The 22,975-nt window shown below is 41.4% G+C and overlaps 1 protein-coding gene and 1 long non-coding RNA gene across 3 annotated transcripts in view; one reads left to right on the top strand and one right to left on the bottom strand.

Annotated features, from left to right (window-relative positions):
• The window catches only part of zmp:0000000660 (arf-GAP with Rho-GAP domain, ANK repeat and PH domain-containing protein 2), a 123,085-nt gene that overhangs the window by 71,540 nt on the left and 28,570 nt on the right, over positions 1 to 22,975 (bottom strand). For both annotated transcript variants that reach the window (XM_034226297.1, XM_034226299.1), the window contains exons 10-11: positions 16,656 to 16,762; positions 2,642 to 2,841 (exon numbers count right to left, since the gene is read on the bottom strand). In XM_034226297.1, coding sequence (XP_034082188.1) covers positions 2,642 to 2,841; positions 16,656 to 16,762 — 307 coding nt within the window. The remainder of the gene's footprint in view (positions 1 to 2,641; positions 2,842 to 16,655; positions 16,763 to 22,975) is intronic.
• LOC117552715 lies at positions 10,449 to 10,783 on the top strand. Its single transcript, XR_004570019.1, has 2 exons — positions 10,449 to 10,542; positions 10,646 to 10,783. It is a non-coding gene; the product is annotated as an uncharacterized LOC117552715 (long non-coding RNA).

Here is a 22,975-nt window from a genome sequence, read left to right on the forward strand (position 1 = left end):
GAAAGGAGAGGAATGATAACAGTCTTTGAAACCACATGAGTCCGGCTTGATAAAAAAAGGCCAAAAACAACAAGATTCTGTCACTTTTGTCTGAAAATGTGTCACTCTGGGCACCTGCTGCATTTCCACAGCCACGCTCTATCCCAGGGGGTAAACGTATAATAAACGTATTATATTCTTTGCAAGCTCTTGCAGGGCCACATAAAATGAATTTGCGGGACGGCTTTGGCCCCCGGGCCTTGAGTTTGACACCCCTGCTCTATCCGCTGAGCCTTACAGCTCCACAGGACCATTTTCACTTGTGTAAGGGTAATGAAGCTGAAAAAAAGCGTGTTCATGCACACGTTGCACTGGGCACATGGTGAGATCTTTACATATAAATAGCCTGTTGTAAATGTATTCATCATTCTGATTGAACCAAAAAAAACAAGACAAAGAAAAGGGCATTCCCATCACAGCAGCTATCACTAAAGAAACACACTCAGGATGCCAATTAAAAACATTCCCCACGACAGTTCGTGGAGTGCTTTTCTAACCCTGTGTACTTGTGTGGCATTTTCCCCTCACTCAATGACGAGTCAAAGGAAACAAGGCGAAGCTATGAGCACTGCATTTGTCTGTTACCATGGCAACTGTTGCCAGCAGATGTGTCTACAAGTTGCATCCTGAGTTTGTTGCAATTACATGTGTGGAGAAAGGCCTCAGAGTCTGTGGTTTAAAGCACTATCCGCTGGTTTGTATGATTGGATTGTGTGAAAAGGTGGAAAAGAGAGGAAACACAAGCTACATGTCGATCATAGGGTAGCCAAGTGCTAAAGTATATCCTGCTTTATCATCTATTTTAATGTAAATGGCATCATAATGTACTAAATGTGCATTATGCTTTATTTAAGAATATTATAGTCAATTAACACGTAGCGGAAAATGTTAACTTAGATGATTAATCAAGTGAGAAGTAGGGTCCTTTTTTCATAGAAAATAGACTTGTTTTTTTACCAGTAAACATTCAAACAAATGCAGGTTGAAAGCATTTTTATTTCTAATAGAAGCGAATAAGAAAACTGGATAAAACCCAAATCAGCAGCGGATTAGAAATGTGTTTATCTTCTGATGTAATTTTTTTTTTTTTTTAAAAGACACAAGTTAGCCTTGGCTACAAATAATGTTTTGAAACAACACTTTCAGCCAGGATTTAGTGTGGTTGTGTTGTTGTTGAGATTCTTTTTTAAATATTCACAAATTATCGTTTTTCATGCAATTGAAAAAAGCTAACAGTCTTTCAAGTCCAAGCATACAAAGAAAAATGAATGAAATCTCTCTAAATCAGAGGGTGAAGCTAGAAACTATTAAAATTAATTCCATCTTGGCATAAAAAGATGAAAGCCAATCTAGGATCATTTTTACCATTAGCCCTCTCATTATTTCTCCCCTCTTTCAGATTTTCTCTTTATTGTCAATGACATGGGAGCGCTAATTAAAAGCATGAGCAGTCATTGGTATTCCAAATGGGCCGCCACCTAATTTCAGGAGAGCAGAGTCTGAGGACAGCTTCCTTGTTGCAGATATTCCCCCTCTCTCACCCAGCATGTCGACAAAATGTAATATTAAACAGTCCAGCAAATGAAATCATTTAAGAACGTTTGAAAAGGGATGTTGGATATCTAATGCGTACCAATTACATGGGCTTTGCGGAGGTGAGGAATTGCATTTAAACTTATGAAACTGGGAGGAATCTGTGGCCCAGGGTAGATATGGAAGGGGAGGGAGGAGTGGATAGAAGAGTGACATCAGGCATGGCTGCTCCTTCTCTAATCATGTTTAGCGGGTCAAGAGGCAGTTTGGGATCCCTCAGGGTCTTGCCTGTGTCTAAATCTTTGTTGTCATTTCATCTGAGCCATCCAGGATTGGCAAATAGATTAGAGAGTCTAGAGGCCAGGCGCCAACTCCCATAAGTGGCTTATCACCTGAGAACTTCTTCCAAAAGAGCCTCTGGGTCAGAGCACACTTTCACGCAGACACAAACAAACACCAGACCATTTGTAACAATTAAGATTGAGTGCTAAACATGCTTTTTCTACTCCAAGGTTTTTGAAACATGTTAGAACATTTTCAAATACGATGTTGTTCCTCTGTTTACCTTTACTCACTATATTTAATAGATTTATTTTGAAAATAATAACTGAATAAAAAACTTTCACTATTAATTAAATTCTAACCTAAATATTTGAAGGAAAGAAGGTCTTTTATATTCCATGTCTTGTGTTGGATCAACAAAATGCCAATAAATATATATATATATATATTCAAAAAAAGTTTTCACCAGTCTCAGAACTTTGTCTCTGTTTTTCAAATATTTGTATTAAATAACATATTTCTCCAGGAAAACTTTCTAAATAATGAAAGGGAAACTATTGACCCAAAAAAGTTAAGAGTTACATTACAAACCCTATATAGTGGTCTTGCTGGTTATTTAAGAATGATCAAGTAAAGTTGTTTTTACAGCCTGTTGGCTTACATTCAAAGTGCTTCATGTTTACTTATGGGGGGGTTGTAAGTACAGCATGTTCTTTTGCCTGCTTCTAGCATGGGACTCTGCATCAGAGAGTTGAAGGAAGGCAATAGTAGATTAGCATACATATACCTGCACACTTCTTGCAGATGACCACGCCCAGGTTGACCGAGGCCCACTCCGGCTGCGGGGTGCGGCAGTCGGCGCAGCTCTTGTTGGCCTCGTTGAACCAGATCTTCTCCGCCACTTCATAGTCGGAGAGTGTCTCGGCGATCGATTCCTGGACCGCTTCAATCCACTCCTCCTTCTCCTGTTCTGACTCGGCCGTGAAGCTGCAACGATTGATTTTTTAGCCCCACCACCCCAACACATGCCTCAGTGTTATTGATTTGATTTGAGAGAGCAATTAAACAGCAAAGTATCGCTTGGCAGTGTTAGGGGGTGTGTAGTATTTGGAGTTGTTTTTGGGAGTCTGCTGAGTGTGTATGCCGATGTGTGATTGCAATAGATTTGGTGAAATTGATAGGGGAGTGGGCAGGGCAGGTAAATCTATTTGTCTCACCTTGCCCCAAAAATCTATAAAATGTTAATGCTCGATGCGTTTTCAGGAAATTATTTCTATATTAAAAAAGTTAAGAAATGGTGATGGAAAAAGACATTTACAGCGTCGATATACAGAGTTTACCACTGTTCTTCCATTAGGCAATGCATTGAGAACTTTCCACATAATTACATGGGAGCCGGTGGAATAACATGAGAGCTCTAAGATTGTAGTGTTTGACAGTGAAGCGGATGATGGACGCATGAAGCCTGTGGTTTTGAGAATGATTGACATTTTTATACAATACGTGCGATTGATAAAAAAATTAGATTTTTGTTTTTAAAAATGTGATTGAAGTTGCAAACGGCTTAGACAAGACAATCATCTCATTATAGTTTAATGATATATTTTCAACACCCGTTTTTTTAAGCGGTATATCCTTAACGGAGCCAGCCTTAAAGGTGGGGTAGGTAAGTTTCAGAAACCGGCTCGAGTGCACTAACATTTGAAAGTACACAGACTTCCTTACAGAGCACCTCCTCCAACACACATGAACGCGCAATGCACGCCCAATGACGGCACGCCCAATGAGGGCACGAGATACATTTGTGCGTGCACGAGATGGAAGGCTGACAATCCGGATTGGTTGTACTTTTTACAGTACCACGGCTTCCACAGATGACATTTTTTTATGTATTTGTTGTCAAAGCACTTCAGATATTCATTGCTATCGGGATGTTAAGAGCATTCCATGGAATATAACAAAAAGTGTATCTCGAGCCGGTTTCTCAAACTTACCTACCCCACCTTTAACTGATATATACTAATATCAAAACTTTCCAGGTTACGAAATCATTGTAAATGTATGTTACAGGTTTTCTTTCTACCAGCTTTTGTGCTGTCATAAGTATAGTGTGTTGAGTAAGGGATAATGTGCAGCGACTTGGTCATTATGGGGAAAAGAACACCCGACTTTTCCCCATAATGACCAAGTCGCTGCACATTATCCCGCTTATTACACGGCCATATACTAAACAAACTAAGGAATCGATTCCCAATATTAATTGAAATGATTTTATTGACTTAAAAATGATTGTATTTCTTCCTCTAAGAAAAAAAGTCCTTAAACACTGCAGAGCCCATACCGTGTCCCTGTTAGTGTTTACTTCCTCTCTGCCTTATTCTGGTGGTTTATCTGACGTCCAGCGCTCCGTCTTTTACTTTCTCTTTCTTGATCCTCCTTAGCAACGGTCAATAAGTCCTCGACAGCGGTCTGTACTACTGTATTAACAACGTGTCATGTGTCAAGTCTTTGTAATGCATACGTTTTCATATAAAATGAGAAATACTTACACTATGCATATTTAAGAAATGTATTTTATCTGGGACAAACTTTGACTGGAAAACCAGGATTTTCTAATTCTTTACCTCGATTAAAAAAAAAAAAACTCCAATGCGTGTACACAAACTTTAGGATAATCTGGACCTCAGCCCTGATCTAAACCCCATTCAACACTTTTAGGAATGAAGAAGAACTTTGACAGCGAGCCGGGTCTTATATTGCCCAACATCATTTCCTAACTGCACTAATGTGGCTGAATTGGAGAAAAATCAGTCCTGTCAAGTATTCAATAAGCCTTCCAAGGAAAGTAGAGGCAGTCTGGTTTCCAAATACTTTTTGCCATAAAGTGTCTTTTACAAGAGCAAGTTTAAGTTAAATTGGCTCAATCTTATCTTTTCATTAAACTGATGCAACCAGGAGGGTCAAACCATCCATATTTCATTTGATATGATGTGTAATAAATATGCACACAACCCACATAGTTAATGGCTTAACTGTCATAGCTCCCAAATTGGCCGTCTTTCAGAACACTCACTTGTCTCTCAATCTATCCACACACACACACACACACACACACACACACACACACACACACATACACAACTTAATGATGTAATATTCTGTCTAACAAGCACTTATAAAGATAGCTGGCAGGGACAGAAAGAACGTGTTTCTGATGGAGAAAGTGATGAGTAGAAGTTGGAAAAGTTGCAGCGAGTAACTCAGAATTAGATAAGGGTACGATAAGCGTATGTAACAAGCGATCTGTGCGTATGTGTGGGGATAAGAGACGAAGACAGACAGCAAGATGGACAGGCATATAAAACTGAGAGGAAATAGGAGAGAGAGAGTTTTAGCTTGACCGAAAGAAGCACTTAGGAAGGAGAAATGGGACCACTGGTCTCCATGGCAACCGGGCGACTGGTTTAAAGTAAGACTGAGGATAAGGAAGGGAAAGGAGACGATGGGGAGGGGGAAGCTTATGCCCGAAGCAGAGGATGTGCACCGCCTCGCCCAAGTACCCCGACAAAGATCGATAGGTTGATTGGGTTCAGACGTTGGGAGCCCATCGCTCTCTGCCCCAGGCCCGTCTAAAGAGAGGACTGCTCACGTCCACAGATGAACTACAGCACGGCCTCCAAAACCACAGAGGAGCAAAGGGAGGAGAGAGTATGTGGAGGTTCCCCGAGCCGCAGTTTTAGATATGAAGTGAACGCTGGTCTCAGGTGACGGGGCAAACTAAACTACAGTTTACAAGGTCAACAGGTGGTGAGGAGGAATACAGAGTGAAGAATTATTTGGGAATTGTAGTGGTGGAGTAAAGTAACAACTGACATTGTTGCCTTTTCTCCGGCTACAAGTGTAGTTAATGTTTAAAGCTTAGACACACTGAACGGACAGCAAAGGACCAGTGGTGACAGGGATGTTGCGTGGCCCTACGTTGCCTGCGTCTTGCATTTGAACACACTGCAAAGACTACAGCGCTCATGTGAGAGGCTATTTAAAAAACTAAAATATAATATTTCAAGCATTCATGTATTGTTGTAATATGTCTATCACGGTCACAACAACAGGCTACATACCACCATTATACTCTGCCCTGTCATAGAGCTCTCATGTTAAAACACGCTGCTCCCTTGTAATGATCTGGTTATTAAAGCTATAGGCTCAGAGTGCTCCACACATATGAAGAATACTTCAATATAAGCCAGGAGATGGTTATATCAGTTTAGTATCGCATAAAGACTAAAAACGAGCAGCTTGGCTCCAAGACAAGAATCAGGCCGACAACCAAAACCTTGTATTTTTTAAATACAAGTGAAATAAAATAAAAACAAAGAGGTGACACTAAGTGGATTTTTTGATGTTCTTGCTGAGACAATTCTAACCTAGCTGCAGCTTTTCCTACATTATGGAAAAACAGAATAAATAATAATAATAATCCTTATATTTATTATAGCGCTTTATCAAAGACTCTCAAAGCGCTTTATAAATACACATTACACATACAGATCATACATGTAATGGTCATCTACTGTGGACAATACCCACAGGAGCAAATTCGGGTGAAGTGTCTTGCCCAAGGACACAACGGCCTGACGCAGTGTGGCGGGAGCGGGTTTCGAACTGGAGTTCCCCAACGCCCCCTTGATCTGATGATCAAACGCACAGACCACTGCGCCACCCGTCCCTGAATGATAAATATCCCCGCAATAATCATATTTAAAAGAATGTAAAACCATTACATTCAAACTAAATCTAACGTGACCTTCATTGAAAACACTGCTCTGCTCAGTCGACTTCAGGGTTCACTTTTCACCAAAGGACCTGGTATTGGTCCCAACTCATGAAAATGTATTTTATATAAAAAGTTATTTTCAAAATTACATTTGAAAATCTAATTTTGGTGTGCTGTCGCTTGACATTATTCCACCAATGTCCTCTTATCTTTTTGCTGTTGAAAGCATTTATGCTCCCTATTCAACATACTGTACATGTAAGTGAGAAAATCTAATTCTTCCTGAATGATGAACCGGCATACGGCTCCTTTAGCGTGCTGCATTATGCACATAATGTTAGGAGAGTTGAATATAAAGTGGTTCATATTATCAAATAGAAGGTTATGTTCCGTGTAATGCTTTGAAAATGCATGTGTCTAACCCTAAAAAGTATTTATTCACAATGATGTGCTTTGATATGTGGATTTGATTACATCTCTATGGTCTTGTTGTAAAAGCAAGTGATCCGACTCTTTTCAAAAATATAACTATGTACAGTTTGTTTGCCGGGTCAAATATAGCTGAAAATTGGACTACAAATTGAAATACCATTTACTACTCTAAATATATTTTGGCTTCACAGAGCTACACAAAAAATAAGAGTTCTTCCAATACAATGTCAAACGTGAGTTACATCTATCATTATGTTTCCAAGATTTAGAAAAAAGTGGCTGATTTGGTAGACTTTACATCAATCAAGCATGCAACCTTTTTGTATACATATTTAATATATTATATTGTATTCTTGTATTCGGGATTGTTGGAAACGTTATTTCGATCTCTCTACATACAAACTGAAAGATTGATATTAAAGTTGACTTTGACTTATTGACCTAAAGTAGGAATAAAGTGGTATTTGGGAAGACGGTAACAAAGAATTGAAAAATAATTAAGTGTATTCTGTGACTATGGCCCCACCATTTCTAAACATAATGGTCAGCCTGTGTAAACATTTATATAATGTCACTTGTGGCACTGAAGGAACTTTTTAAAGTTTGAGAAATGACTGAAGATGTCCCCTCCCTGCAGGCAGATCACGCAGACTGCTAAAGTTTCAAATGTTCTCTTTAGTTCAGTTTCCATTGTCGCATAAGACTGATCCAGATCGCTCCTGAATGTTTTCCTATCTGACCGTGGCTGTCCTCTGTCTCCTGCTATCTGTATTTTGCTCAGTATATCTCTGCTCACGCTGTTGCGTCGGCGTGTTCTCCTGCGTGTTGGCCATGTGTCGCACTGGAACACACCGCCAAGACTTCAGCCGAGCACGTACGAACTGCGCATGCGTGAGTGGCAACAACTCTCCTTACCAGCAGGCGGCGGTAGTGTGTATTCGTCATTCAAAACAGGCAACAACCGGAAAACAGAGCAGAAGAACAGACTACGTGTGTGATATAAACAAACAACAAACAGCTGTGCGTTAGCTTCACCTTAGCATGTGTTCTTTGCAGGTGTTTGTTGAGGTTTGATTATGACTGATTTTAGTAAGTAACGAAGTAACGCGTGTCGGGGCAATGTTAGTAACTGTAGTGTGATTACTGAATTAGAAAAGTAGCGCGTTACACTACTCCGTTACCGACAAAAGTAATATTATTACAGTAACGCGTTACACCCAACTCTGGATCTGCAGTACTTCCTCCTTCTTTTTCCCCTGTCTGTGTTTGTTTTGTCTGTTTGTCTATAGCCTCATCCCCCCTCCTCGACTCCTCCTTTCCCTCATCCGCTTCCCTTCCTTGCGTCTTAGCTCCGCCTCCGTAAGATGCGAGCGAGAGACACGAGGAGGTGACGCAAGGACAGAGGAGTCCTCAAGTATTAATTAGGATGTCCTCGTTCACTCAAACGTCACTTTTAAACGACGTCTGTTAATGATGACATGTGCACAGATGTATCCCCTCTCATCGGGCTTAAAGGTGACATGTCATGCTTTTCCGGTTATTACCCGTCCCCTTGTGTGTTATGAAGGTTTGTATGCATGTAAATGGTCTGCAGAGTCAAAACCCTCAAAGTACACCATGTAGGGAGTAAAACTCTAACACAGAAAATACCTCCCCAAAACGCCTCGTTGGGGATACGTCACTGTCCATTTGATTCTTCCGGGTACATCATGATGTCATGTCGTCCCCGGAAACAAAATGGACCAATCCGTGGAGCCGTTACGTTACGTCCGCGGAGCCGTTACGTTAAGCCCCCGCTGATTGGTCCAAATTGACCAATCCACGGACTTCCTCACACACTCAGTGCATGCAGCTCTGCTGATCTCTCCTCCCTGGCTGCAGGCTGATAACAGTTGGGATCGCGGCGAAATTCTCTCTGCAGACCCATTCTCACAGCGTTTATCAACCTTGAGAGTTTGGCTGTCTTTCGCTGTGTATCGCTAAACAAGGAAATTACACCTCTACGGAGCTCAGCGCGATTCACAACGTCCCGACTGGTCCCGACCAATCGGAGCACACTGGGCTCACAGGGAGGGGGGGGGGCAAGAGCTGCAACGAGCCGTTTAGTGGAGAGAGTGAATACTGCTGAATACACATACTATACAGAGATGCTGTATGCGAAACCAATGTGAGTTTGGAAAATTGCACAGTATAAATCTATTCTAGTAGACCTCAACAATGGAATTATGATCAGTGGAAATGGCCATGACATGGGACCTTTAACTGAATAACCCTTTACGGCCCGTCCACACAGCGGCGTGCGTTGAAGCTTCCAACGCTTCTGCCCATTCACTTTGAATGGGGTGACGTCACTTTTAGCCGAACTGCATTTTGGGAAGCGACGTGGAGCGTTGCTGGCTTCAAAAGTTGAGCAATGTTCAAATTTTGACGCCTCGACGGAGGCGTCAGCCAATGAAATCCTGTTTATGCAAATCTGCCAGTACAAGCGCTAGCCAATCAAACCGCGTGTATGCTGGGAGAGACTACGCAGGTCATTTCCTCATATTCCAAAAAATGGAGGGAAAATTCATTATAGCGGTAGTGAATCACCCGGTGCTGTATGATCAGTCTCTGTTCATCTACCGGGATACAAACCGGAGGAGCGAGGCATGGAGGGAGGAGGCAGAGACAGTGGGTGAAACTGGTAGGTTTTCGCCTGTTTGGTGATTTTATATCCAGTTTACTTCGTTTTAACTTTGCTATTGCTTTGTATGTCGGGGGCGGGAGATTCATGTGATTGGTTGTTGGTCGCAAAAAATCCCCAAGCTTCAGATACGCCCACCTCCAAGCGTCAACACACGCTGCTGTGTGGACGCTCTGTTAGAACCGGCCCATTTCTGGTTAAATATTTATTTAAATGAATGAATCTTTCTCTTCCGTTTTGGTGTAAAATGTAGCCTTCATTTAAATAAAAATATAATTATAGTAATGTGAAAGCCTTTTAGAAATGAATTGCACATAGTAATTCCCACGGAGCTGTGAGCACTTATACATGTATGTGACGCTTTTCCACTCATCTTCCAGTTGTCGGTTTTCCTCTGTTGAAATCGACCAGCTGTGAAGGTGGGGGCGGGGCTTTTAGTGAAAACACTTCCGCGTAGTCTGCTTGCATGTATCCTCCCGCACCCCTCCTCCCGCACCCCTCCTCCCTCACCCCTCCGTGTGCATTTCAGCTATTGGGACGTCCTTCAAAATGGCGTGTCTTGATCGATTTCCGGGTCAAGTCCCGGAGGAGGGGAAGAGAGGAGTCGAGGAGGGGTATTGGGATGAGGCTTGTGTGTCTGTCTCCCTGGCTGGGCGTGGCTACCTACATTCCGATTCCCGCCAACTCACCTCCTCAGCTGCTGCTCATCTCACTGATTGCCACTACTCATCTGCACCTGCTTAAAACCCTGGTTCCCATCTTCAGACTTCGCCAGTTCTTCGTTTATTCTTCAGTGGTAAACTATCGTCCAGGCCTACTAGTGGTTTTTCCTAGTGACTTTTTGATGCTCCTAGTGAAGGGAGATCATTTCCTAATCCTGCTTGTTTTTCCTGTTCCAGATCCACATACTCCAGCCGCTCTGCCTGCCACGTCCAGCCTCCCCTCCTGATCAGCCCAGCTCCACGTTTTCTCTCTACGTGTGCTTCGTCAACTCCTTGTCAGTGTCGTGGACAAAATAAAGCCTTTTTGACACTTCACCACAGTCTCAGTTGTAGTACTTGCATAGCGGGTTCTCATCTCCAGTCACTTTTCGGGAAACCTAACGGTACGTCCACACAGCAGCTTTTCAAAAATGTTGAAAATCTTGGAGCTGGGCGTGTCTGAAAGCTTGGGGATTTTTTGCGAGCAACGCGACCAACAACCAATCACATGAATCTCCCGCCCCCGACATACAAAGCAAAAAACCCCGGGGATTTTATGCGAGCAATATATATATATATATATATATATAAACTCCCCAAACAGGCGAAAACCTACCAGTTTCACCCACTGTCTCTGCCACCTCCCTCCATGCCTGGTTCCTCCGGTTTGTATCCCGTTAATAGTTCTGGTCGTAAAGAACCGGGTGATTTGCTACCGTAATTTCTCGTTTGGAATATGAGGAAATGAACTGCGGTCTGGTTCTCCCTGCTTACACGCGGTTTGATTGGCTAGCGCTTCTACTGTCAGATTTGCATAAACGGGATTTGATTGGCTGACGCTTCCAGCTCAGCTTCAAAAGTTGAACATTGCTCAATTTTTGAATCCTGGAAATCCTGGAAATCTTCGCTTCGCTCCCCCACAATGCAGTTCGGCGAAAAGCGAGGCAAAGTGACGTCATCCCCATTCAAAGTCAATGGGCAGAGAAGCGATGGAAGATTCGTCTAAAGCTGCTGTGTGGACGTACCGTAACGGTGTGTCCACACAGCAGCTTTGACCAAATCTTGAAAATCCTGGAGCTGGGCGTGTCTGACAGCTTGGGGATTTCGCGACCAACAACCAATCACATGAATATCACATGAATATCCCGCCCCCGACATACAAAGCAAAAAAACCCGGTTCTTCTACACTATTGTCAAATAGGAAGGGCTATGATGAACATTTATTTTTTTAACATTTTGAACATTTATGAGATTAATGTTTATGGTGCTATTTTATGCTACATTCCATGCTGGCTAATGATACTGTCTATGCTTGCTAGCAACGAAGTAAACTAGCAACGAAGTAAACTGGATATAAAATCCCCAAACAAGCGAAAACCTACCAGTTTCACCCACTGTCTCTGCCACCTCCCTCCATGCCTGGTTCCTCCGGTTTGTATCCCGGTAAGTAAATAGGGACTGGTCATAAAGAACCGGGTGATTTGCTACCGCAATAACTAACTTCTCCTCCATTTTTGTGGAATATAGAAATGAAATGCGGGTCTCGTTCTCCCAGCTTGCACGCGGTTTGATTGGCTAGCGCTTGAACTGTCAGATTTGCATAAACGGATCTGATTGGCTGTCGCTTCCAGCTCAGCCTCAAAAGTTGAACATTGTTCAACTTTGAAATCCTGAACATCCTGGAAATCTTCACCTCGCCCCCCCACAATGCAATTCGGCGACAAGCGAGGGAAAGTGACGTCATCCCCATTCAAAGTCAATGGGCGGAGACGCGCTGGAAGCGGTGGACAAATCGCCAAAAGCTGCTGTGTGGACGGGCCGTAACAGATATCCCGATGCATCACGATTCATACCAATGCGTTGCATCCTCAATTTTCTATATTACTGCACATGGCTTATTTTTCATCAATGAATACATGCAGTAAATACATATGAACTCCATTTTTAGTATTTAGAAAGTGCTTCAGAAATCAATAACATAAATGTCTTGACATTAATTTAATTTATGTGGGTGCACACTTACATTCTCTGTGTTACTGCTACATAAATCCCATGATTGTAGGAGATTAAGTTAGCTTCATCATATCTCAATCAGTGATTAAGTGAATAATAAAGTTTCTATCGGGTCACTATCAGCCTGTCACTCATTATTTTCAGGGAGGGGGCGGGGCTTGGAGGAACAGAGAGGAGACGGTGATCGCGGAAGCTTTTTCCTCCTGCCTTCACAAACTTTACACACGTATCGTCTGAAAATAGCAAGAGGACATTCATACTCTGCAATCCAAGTCTTAACTAAATCCACCAAAAACCTGACATGATTGTTACGCGAGTATTTCTTTAAAACATAAATCTCTGTGTGTCTGAGCCGCAGCGACACGGAGTGATTCAGAGCGGGTCCTTCTGCTGTTGGTTCTGGACTGGTGTTCTTGTGTTGGTGGATAAAGCAGACTGCTCCGTGTTTGGTGTTGCTGTGCCGCTGTCATGTCTGTTCCCTGATCTCTCACCGACCGATTTGATATTAAAGTGACAGAAAAAAAAACGTTATTGTAAAGCCACGGCCGTAAAATCAGGAAGCAACGTTACTACGCAATAATCGATTATGTTCCGTCACTGAATCGATGCAGAATCGTCCACGTCCGCATCGCGATGCATCGTAGAAACAATTTCAACACCCCTAATATCTATGCTGACTAAACAAACTGTCCTTACTGACCAAGTGGCATTTTATTTTGTGTCCATTATACAACAAGAATTACTGCTCAAACTATGAAAGACATTTAATAGTCTGTGCATCTCGGCCTCTGATGCTTGGCCATTTATTTTCATTACCTGCCTCTTCATACTGTTCCACCTAGATTAAAGTACAATACTTAACTGCTGAAGTGCATCCTTCAGGATCAGGATGTTCTTTTACCAATTTGATGTTGTATAGAGAAAATGAATACACAAGATTCACATGATGCTAATGTTTGCAGGAAATATAATGTTTGATTCAATACTGACATCTAAGGCTGATACAGAGACCAAGTTGTACGCCAACAGATGGTCTTCAACACAACCCTATTGCTCAAGGGGCCATTTAATCAAAACGACAAAATAATTGCCGTTTTGATGTCTGCAAATGCAATAAAGACAATTGGGGGATTTTCTGAGTTAAAGAAAAGAAAAATGTCTGTGCTGCTCAAAGCTTTGGAAAATGTCATTTAAAAAAACTCAACAACAAGTCCTTCAAAAAACAATGCCCTGCACGCTCAGGATAATCCAAAGACCCTGCTGTTGAAAGTTTTCATCAGGAAACATTTTCTGTCTAAGGAAAGAAAATAATTGTGTGAGCTTTCAATACATAACCCAAAAACAAACCAGACAAACATGGATGTTTTTCCAATATGCCCTTGAGCTAGGCAATTGTCTGCAGATTTACCTTAGTAGAGGTGCTTTCTGATCAAGAAAAAAAGTTTTCATTGTCTTCAAAGTTGAGTGTCTTTGTCTGTGCACTGCCTCATTGTCATTCTCTCTACTCATAAAAGTCTGCCTTTCTACCACAATGGGCTGAAGACTGTCCATTTAACGGTGGCAAAACAATGTGAAAGCCAAAGTGAGTCTCCACAGCTTAAAGTGATTAGATGAGTTTCTCACTAATCCCCACCTTGAGCAGGTAGGAGAACGCTCCCAGGGCAACCAATCGATTTGATACACACACATACACACACTATAAAAGCCTTTCACAATCACCTCATCAAAACATTTCAGGGGACCTGGGCTCATTTTAATTCCACCTTCTTTTTTTTTGTTCCACACAAATGGCAATTACATCCAGCGTATTAACGAAGCCGCCCAACGATGGAACCATTAAGAGATCCGAGACAAACAGATCGATCGGACATACAACGTATACGTGGAGGAATGAGGGGGGGGGAAATCTTTAAAGAAGGCATTGGGCAAAAGTGTATACAAAAATAATAGTGCACACAAACAAACATGCTTTGTCCAGGCAGCTGTGACGGTTGTGTTCTAAATGGACCATTATAGCACAAACAGGCAGTAGACGTATTGATTGTTGGCCCTCAGTGACTGGAGTCACCTGAAAGGCTTTGGTCCATACAGTGGTGGAGATTCCTGCTTTAAGATCCCTGGGGAGATTTGTTTTTGAATCCTGATCCAGAATTAGTGATTTCTGTACAGGTCCCTGTTTTCATGTAGTGTGTTTACAGCTATGACCGATGAGTCTGCGATGTGTGCGATGACCCGCAAGATGGTTTGTGACGGGAGCGTTTTCAAATCCAATCATTACAAACAAATAAAACAAATGAGAGAAGATCATTTTCCTATCATTAGAGATGAGTTCTAACTCCTGTGACATTCATACTCGTTACTTTTAACAGGAAAACAAACACAGGGTAAAAGTGTGTGAATTGGTTTATAGGTGATGGACAATCAAAGTGAATCTCATGGAGTATTAATTCGTGACGGAGATGACTTGTAGTTCTTATTTACTTATGTGCACGCCTTCTCTGCAGCATTTTAACAACAAATCCAGAGCTGTTAACATGAAGTCACGTGGACTGCTATTTTTTTTAACTCACTGATGGAACAGTTTTGCAAATGCAAACGTATGTAAATCTTATTATCTGAAAATGATGCTGCACTTAACTGCATTGTTGTTACCGTATCTGGGGTTATACTTAAGAAAGAAATAGAGGAGGATGGCTTTTTTTAAATGGCGTTTTCAAACCTGCGTCCTTTAGTCCTTTTAAATGTAACCCTGTTTGGTTTTCCTCCTTGGTACAATTTGTTTGGGCAGCTCTGAAGGCAGCAATCATAGCATGGATCAAAAAGCTATTGAGACCAGTGTTTACTTTTCAGCCTGAGGCACTAACCGATGAGCAGAGCAAACTGGCTTTTAGTGATGCATTTGGATTCTGGTGGGAAAATGCAACAAATTTGCCAACTCTTCCACGCAGTAAACTAGAGGTTTGGAAACGTCCTTCAAGACTGCAACCTAATATGCCACAAATAGGGAAACATAACAGCTCGGTCTGGCTGTTAACAGGAAGCTTTTTCACCCTTTTTGTTGTTATTGCAAATCCAAAAAAAGCAGGTTAGGTGTGAAGTTACTGTTAGGGTGCTGCATGAAAACAATTCCCTGGTAAAGTTGTGTGAAATCAAAGTGGACCAACCACAAGATTTCTACTGTGAGAAGCTACTTTTAAAATCCATCTGTATATCATGAATCAATGTAATTCCCTGATCAATCAGAAATTAAAATGAGTTGAAGGTGTTGTGCCTGCGGCGTACTCTGTGTACTTTAGCAGTTTCCCTTTATAAGGTCAGTGAGACCTCGCGACCACACCGTGATGTCTGTCATCATAACATAAGTAATGAGTATTTATGTTGTTGGTCAGGATGGCAGTGTATAACTTCATGCCTACAGCTCTTGGGTCATGTTTTCAAAGTGTGAACTGGAAACAGGACTGTATCTTCTTCCAATATTATCACTGGGTTCACAAGCAGAAACACTTGGACTTATTATAAATAGTCATTTAGTTGATTTTAACTTTAAAAACACATTATTTTATATTTGGCCTGTGAGGAAGGATAAAGAGAGGGTTAGGGTTAGGTTAGGCATACAAGTTGAAGTTCTTATGAAGCCTTGAAGGATTCTAGTTTGAATTAATCCTCCAACTCTGTAGGTAAGAAAACAAAGCTCATCTAATAACAATGTATATTTTAAAGGCCAATGTATGCAAGCATCCTTCACCACAAGTCCTCTTAACATATCGCATTATGAAACTCTTAATACCTTACATGTGTAAGAGAAGATTAACCAAAAGAAGATTGCCCTTTTATCTGTGAATACGGATGATTTATGAGATATGATTATTGAGATTAAAATACAGTAAAGCAAGAGGCTTAGCGTATGTGAAGGGCATTTCCTATACTATATGAGATATTAGAGGGAGATTTGTTAAAGGAAGTACTATAAAAGAAAATGTTATACAAATGGAGATTTAGTAGTGTCAACCTGTTGAGTACATCACTGATGGGGGTACATTTCAGGAGATATTCCTTCACATAACATTCCCTTTAGGATGATGAAATAAGCAATATGAAAGGGTGTGTTCAGGAAAGATCAAGCTTAGGGAAGAAACGTCTCTCCCTAGCCTACACACACACCTAAAAAGACACAGCACACACATTTTAGACGTACCAGAAGTTCTTGAAGGGCGTGTTGATTTCAAAGCCCCTGCGGTCGACGTCTCTAATGTTGGCAGCAGCCAGTTCCACTTCAGCTATAGCCAAGCCCGATTTATAGTCCTGGATTAACAAAAAAGGAGAGATGGGGATCTGTAGATTTAATAGAGAGGCGAAGTCCCTCCCTTTCCGGTGGAGCTCCACGGGACCTTATTTCGGAAAAATGATGTATTGAAGTCAATGGGGAGAGAAAGATTATCTTTCGATCCCGTTTGAATTGTGCCACGAATTACACATATGATGTTTGTCAATTTAAAAGATCATTTTGCAAGTCAAATTTTTTTAAATGTGTCGTAAAACTGTGAAGTAATACTTTTTTGTGTGTGAAACCGCTCAATGAACTACATCTCCCGTCTCGCACCACACAGCAAGATGGCCGACATGTTGGCACATTTCAATTCTTTCTTTCAGAATGAGGCGAAAAGTATTAAAAGAGGTGAAAATCACTACAAGTCTGGGCATGTTGAGAGCTGTACATGCACACAAGGGGAGTTAGTCAGTTCCGTAAGAGCCAGCATGCGGGACCGGGATTCTGGGATTTGTAGTCTTTCTAGTTGCGTATTTTTCATAGTCTTATATTTCAACAGTTTTAAGACAAACTGTGACTTTTTTGACATGGAAATGATTTTTTAAGATTGACAAACATCATATGTGTAATTTGTAGCACAATTCAAACGGGATCGACTTCAATACATAATTGTCCCATGGACCGGAAGTAGTTGGGCGGGACTTTGCCTCTCTATAGGAATATTTTGTCAAGTCGTTACATTACAGTGCATCCTCAACATGTATTGGTCCCACAGGAAAAAACTGTTGTTCAAGCACTGGTCAACATTGAGATTTTGGGCTTGTTTGCTTCCATAACGATTCTTCTTTCAGACGAATGGAAAGAAAACAATAATACACTTAAGAGTGTTTTCTTTTACTAGCTTCTGTTCAGTTTGTGTCTGTACATTTCTGCTGAATTCACCAATAGTTAGCATCATGAAATGCCTTATTTAAACATTATATTTAAGAGAAAACTTAAAAAAAAGGATAATTGTCTAAATGTTAGTTTTAGCAATTTGAGAAGTGATTTCTAATACTTTTTTAGTTTATCCTTCTTTCTTGAAGCTCCTTGAAAAAATCTTTGTTTTATTTTCTCTTTGTTTATACTTAAAGGCCGATGAGTTTTCTCATATTCTGTGCCAGAGAACTCGACTTCAGCAGCACGACATCTTTCAAGTTTCATCCCCATCTATATTCCGAAGGTTCTTACAGGAGTTTATTTCATACAACATTCATAGCCTGATTTATATAACATTTGAGTCCTAAAAACTTGGAGAAGACAGATTTATTTTATGGCTGCTGACAGGATTTTCCTTATTTATGAAGTGATAAAATAGAGATATCAACAAATCTACATGAAAACCCATTGAATTTAATATGCCAACAAAATGGAATAAACATGTTGAACCTTGCTTTGTCTGACGTTCAGTGTTCTGTCCTTGAAATATGTGCAATGGAACACATAGTGAGCTAATGTCTTTTTGCGTTATAGAACATACCAGTTTAGAAAATGTTAAATACAAAATATATGTAAATAATCAATTGGGAAAAGTTAGCTGAGATTTAGATTAGAAGATCAATACCGCTGACTTCTCTTTATTATAAATATGAAGCTGCCGCTTACAACTATGTAGCTTCGCTTAGCATTTTATGGTGGGGGGATGTCCAAGTGTCACTCATCAGAAAAGTGAATTGTTTTTACAGACTAAAACCAATATTTTTTGAGTATGTTAGGTATTTGTTGATAGATGTTTGGCCGAGGTAGCTATTTTCTTGTCTTTATGCTAAGCTAACCTAAATGATGCTTCCTATATTCTATACTGAAAGCATATAGGGAGAATACTTTCCCTGCTACCACTGTGACCGCAAAATGTAGAAAAAGGAATATTCTTTGTCTTTGATGACTTTCCCATTTGAATGAAGCTAAAAGGTACACATGCAAATGTTCAAAATAAATCCAGAAACGTTTTAAGACACCCACATGAGAGAAAATGTATTCCCAAAGGGACCTGGAAATATAAGGGTCCTTCCCTAGACACCACCCAGGGGCCATTTTTGGCCAAATTAGACATCCTTTCTAATAAGGTGGCATCCACAAGGTGGCCTCATTAAAGTGTTTCTCGCATAGGACTTGAATGTCACTTGGTCTAATGAAAAGTAGCAAACACAAAAGAAGACATACACTCAAAGTAAATACATCCTCAGTCTCGGCTACTATTTTTCCCGCAGTAACGTATTTATTTTGGTAAATGGCACTGGACGCACTTCAAGTGTGAGAGAAAACAGTCTGTGACAGACCAATAACAGTCATCTGCTTTTTCTCCTTCGCACCAATGACGCACAAGCCAAGTCTGTGCGTGGCGTTTGGATGCGTGTGTGACAGACAGAAAGAGAGGCTGGTGAGTGCGTATATCTGGAAAAAATGGCGTAGCTATAGAAAGGTAAAAGGTGTCTCAGGGGAATCCAACGCAACCCAAGCTCTCAGCCTCTTAAGACCCATTTCAGAAATAGGGGTTATAGGCAGAAGGAGAGTTTTCCTAAGCTCCGCTGTAACTCTGCTACACAGCGCACACCGCCCCTCTCCGCTTCACCCTCAACACTCACTGCAGTTTAGACCATTTTCCATAGCCTAGAGCTCAGAGCAGAGACAGAAAAACAGACAGGAAGAAGTACAACTACACCCACACAAGTATAGGCACAACATCAAAATAGAGGGAAAAAAACACAGGCATCCAAGATTTCAATAGAGAAAGAATGCACGGGCGAAGCCAAAAACGTGAGTCAACAGACGAGGGAGAGAACGACAGCGAGAACACAATGGGATGGGAAGTATAAGAGAAAGAAGGCCTTGGTAATCCCTGCTGAGAGTGGGTGAGATGAGTGAGGGGTCAGCTGAGCGATTGACAGAATGAAAGCTTGTGTGTGTGTGCGCGTGTGTGTGTGGAAAGCCAGAATAAATCAGGAGCTGTGCCAACACTCCTCTACAGCGACTTACAGAACACCGCCTAAGCGAGGAGAGCTAAATGCTGCCATGCTGTGCCAGCCATAAAAGCATGTGTGTTTTCTCTGCTAACTGTTCCCCACCAAGAAAACAATTTGCACTAATTATACTAAACAAAGAGAAGAAAATGAATGACACCATCTTTGTTGATTAGGGTGGTTTTTGAAAAGACATGGTCTAACAGAAGAGAGACAAATGTGTGCGCGTTGCCAAATTCTACATCTAATTAGTGACAAACTTCTCAGCACGGCTACATTTTACAAAACACATGGAGGAAGTCACTTGAATACTTGCGTGCTGCAGGTTTTCCAACCAATTGTGTGGGTCGGTTCAATTGGGGCTAATGTTGTAATGTGTTCATCATTAGCCCCAATTAGACGACTTGAACACATTTAGATGACTGTGTAAAAAAAGCAATTATTCTACTTTCCTAACACTTCTGGACAATGATATTGAGACCGAATGAGAGGAATGGAAATGTGGTGACATGCTAGCATGAAGATCCGTGAAGCATTATGGGTAATAAAGGCACTGTGAGCTCAGAAGACGGCAAAAAAGATAAAGGGACAAAGGCAAGGGAGCGAGACAAGTGAATTCACTCGATGGCAAAGTCCTAATTGAGCTCAAAGTTGAGATTTTCCTCAGAAATAGAAGAATCTTGCCTTTTTTTATTCCATCAATTACAGCTAGTCATTGCTCTTTAAGATCCGGTATGTTCCGTAGGTTGAAGACGCATGACGGGATAATGACGGTTGCTCCATTCAAAGCGCATTATCGCTTCTCAGTTAAGGGGAGTATCTTAAATGCAACACAAGGCTATGATTTAAAACACAGAAGGACGAATGGTTCCCATGTATCATTGTATAATTGTTCTGCGTCACACTGGAAGGCGCCTACACTGTATGTACTGAATGTATGTGCATGAGAGTGTGAGGCTGTGCTGAGAGGGCAAAGCAGTCACCTATACCTAATGACCCTCATCCCTCTCAGGCAGCCAATTAGAGCGCTGGGTGTTAGCGGCCGTCCAGCCCTCGCCACTCGTTACCTACCCAATATGTGCCGTGGCCTCCTGCCCTCTCCAATTAATTCACCGAGGGTGGAGGGAAGGAGGGATGAGGAGAGGAAGGAAAGGCATTAGAGGTAAGAATAACTCTGCCAATTACAACAGCCAAGAGGTAGGTGGCTATAGGGCGCTTTAGGGAGGGGAAGGCCCCTAAGGGGAAATGTTCGTACGCGTGCAGGTTTTTAGGGACTTTTTGTCCACGTGTCATAATACTTTAAGCTTTTTAAAAGACTTTAACAAGAAGAAAGAAAGAATCCATTGACTCAAAAGGAAAATAAATCAATTATAATCAGGAAAGGCACCAAATCCGTCCTCAAATAATTAAGTAGCCTTAACCTGATATGTGCTGAGCAAAGGTCACCTCTGAATATTCCCGTCATACATGCAATTTGAATTTCTTTCAAAGCATTTTAACCTCTTATTGTGCGAGTTGGTCACTCTTCAGTGTCGAGGTATTCTAAAAAATGTTAGACAAGAAAAGGCGGCCTTGACTTCTAGCCAACCCCATTCAACCACTCTAAAAGAATGTAGGCGAAGAGTGTCTCAGAGCGGAAGGTGAAATTAAAAGAGAAAACTCTCAATGGAGACAAAACACGTGATTATTTTGAATATCTGTCTGTGAGGCAGCGGCAAAGGAAACTGAAATCAATGGGCCAGGATAGAGGAAGTTATTCGGTGGATTATATAGAAACCGCTAGAGGCAAGCTATGAATGCACTCATAGTAAACCTAAAAAGGTTAACATTACAACAGGAGGGCCTTGGTAAAACGATACTCACTTGTGTTACAATTCTTAGCAAAACGGCCTTGCAGTCTTGGGAAGAGAAAGAGATCTAATTAAAGTAGAGATTAATTAAAAATCCTCAGTCATCGCTGTTATTGTATACTCGGAATACCTTTCCCACCGGAGAAGGCTCTTCTGTATGTGGAGCCTTTGCAAAGTAGGTATGAAAGCGAGAGAAAAAACGACTGAGAAACTAGGTTCACCTAAGATAGTAGGCAGCTCAATGACATACTAGATGACGGTAAGAAATATGAACCAACTATCAATCAATCCTTTAACTACCAGGTGTGATGTATGACTTGGTAATACATGACAGCGATCTGCCTATGCAGCCCATGGCAGGGAAATCACTCTCGGAGGTAACGCGTGTGTCACACTTTGCGCACCGTCTGACTTTCTTTACCTTGGTGGTTAAATGACCTTAAACACAGCTTCATCACAGGGCTTACGGCCCGTGAGGAGTGGAGAAGGGGCGGTGAAGGAGGAGCTGGGAGGATGATGTATCCAATAGCTCGTTCATCATGTTAGATTAAATACTCCACTTCGCTGAACTTGAACAGGGCGACTGTCTACGTCCCTCCTTTCTCTTACAAACCACCAACGCTCATATGACCTCTGCACCCCCACCCTTTCCACTTCTGCGTTCTACTTCCAACTCTTTGTTTCAGTCTCTTATTCTCTTGCCTTTTATTCGCCGCCTCCCTTCCCGTCTCTGCAAATATAAAAAACGCCGCTGCTGCAGCTGCATTTATGCCGGGGATTTAGCTCGTAAGCTGAAATAATACAATTAATTTGTCCTCTCTCCGATTCTCTCTTTCCCTCCGATCCTCCTGCTGTCTCAGATCAAGGATGTGGAAATGTGCTGACGTGGAGCGATACCCAAAAGACAATTCTAACAAAGATGTTTGTTCACGCTAATGAAGGAAATAATGAAAGGCAAACAACAAAAGTAAAAGATAGGGCGAAATGAAATGAGAGCCAAAGAGAAATTGAGACGTGTCGAACGAGTGTGGCATTATCAAATATGCACACAAAGACGTGCGAGGCACTTTAAGTAATAGTATCACTGCGTTTGAGATATCTGTCCATCTCAGATAGGATATCTTGCTGCCGGGACAGGAGTAGGAGGAGAACACAGTCTCAGTACGTGAGCAGGGGGACTATCCGGGATAATTGGACTTACTTCAAATAGGGAAGACTCAAGAGAAAAGTATGAGTAAGTGAAAACTTATCTCGTCTTTAAATTCTGCAGTTAAGAGGATATGAGTTTAAAAAAAAGAGTGAATAATTCAGAAAATACTCCAATACTGACTACGAAAGCCTTGGGAGTCTTCAAAACTATCTCTGAAACAGATGCAAAGCCCTTTAAATAAGCACGATG

Source organism: Gymnodraco acuticeps, unplaced genomic scaffold (genome assembly GCF_902827175.1).
Source record: "Gymnodraco acuticeps unplaced genomic scaffold, fGymAcu1.1, whole genome shotgun sequence".
NCBI classification, from domain to species: domain Eukaryota; kingdom Metazoa; phylum Chordata; class Actinopteri; order Perciformes; family Bathydraconidae; genus Gymnodraco; species Gymnodraco acuticeps.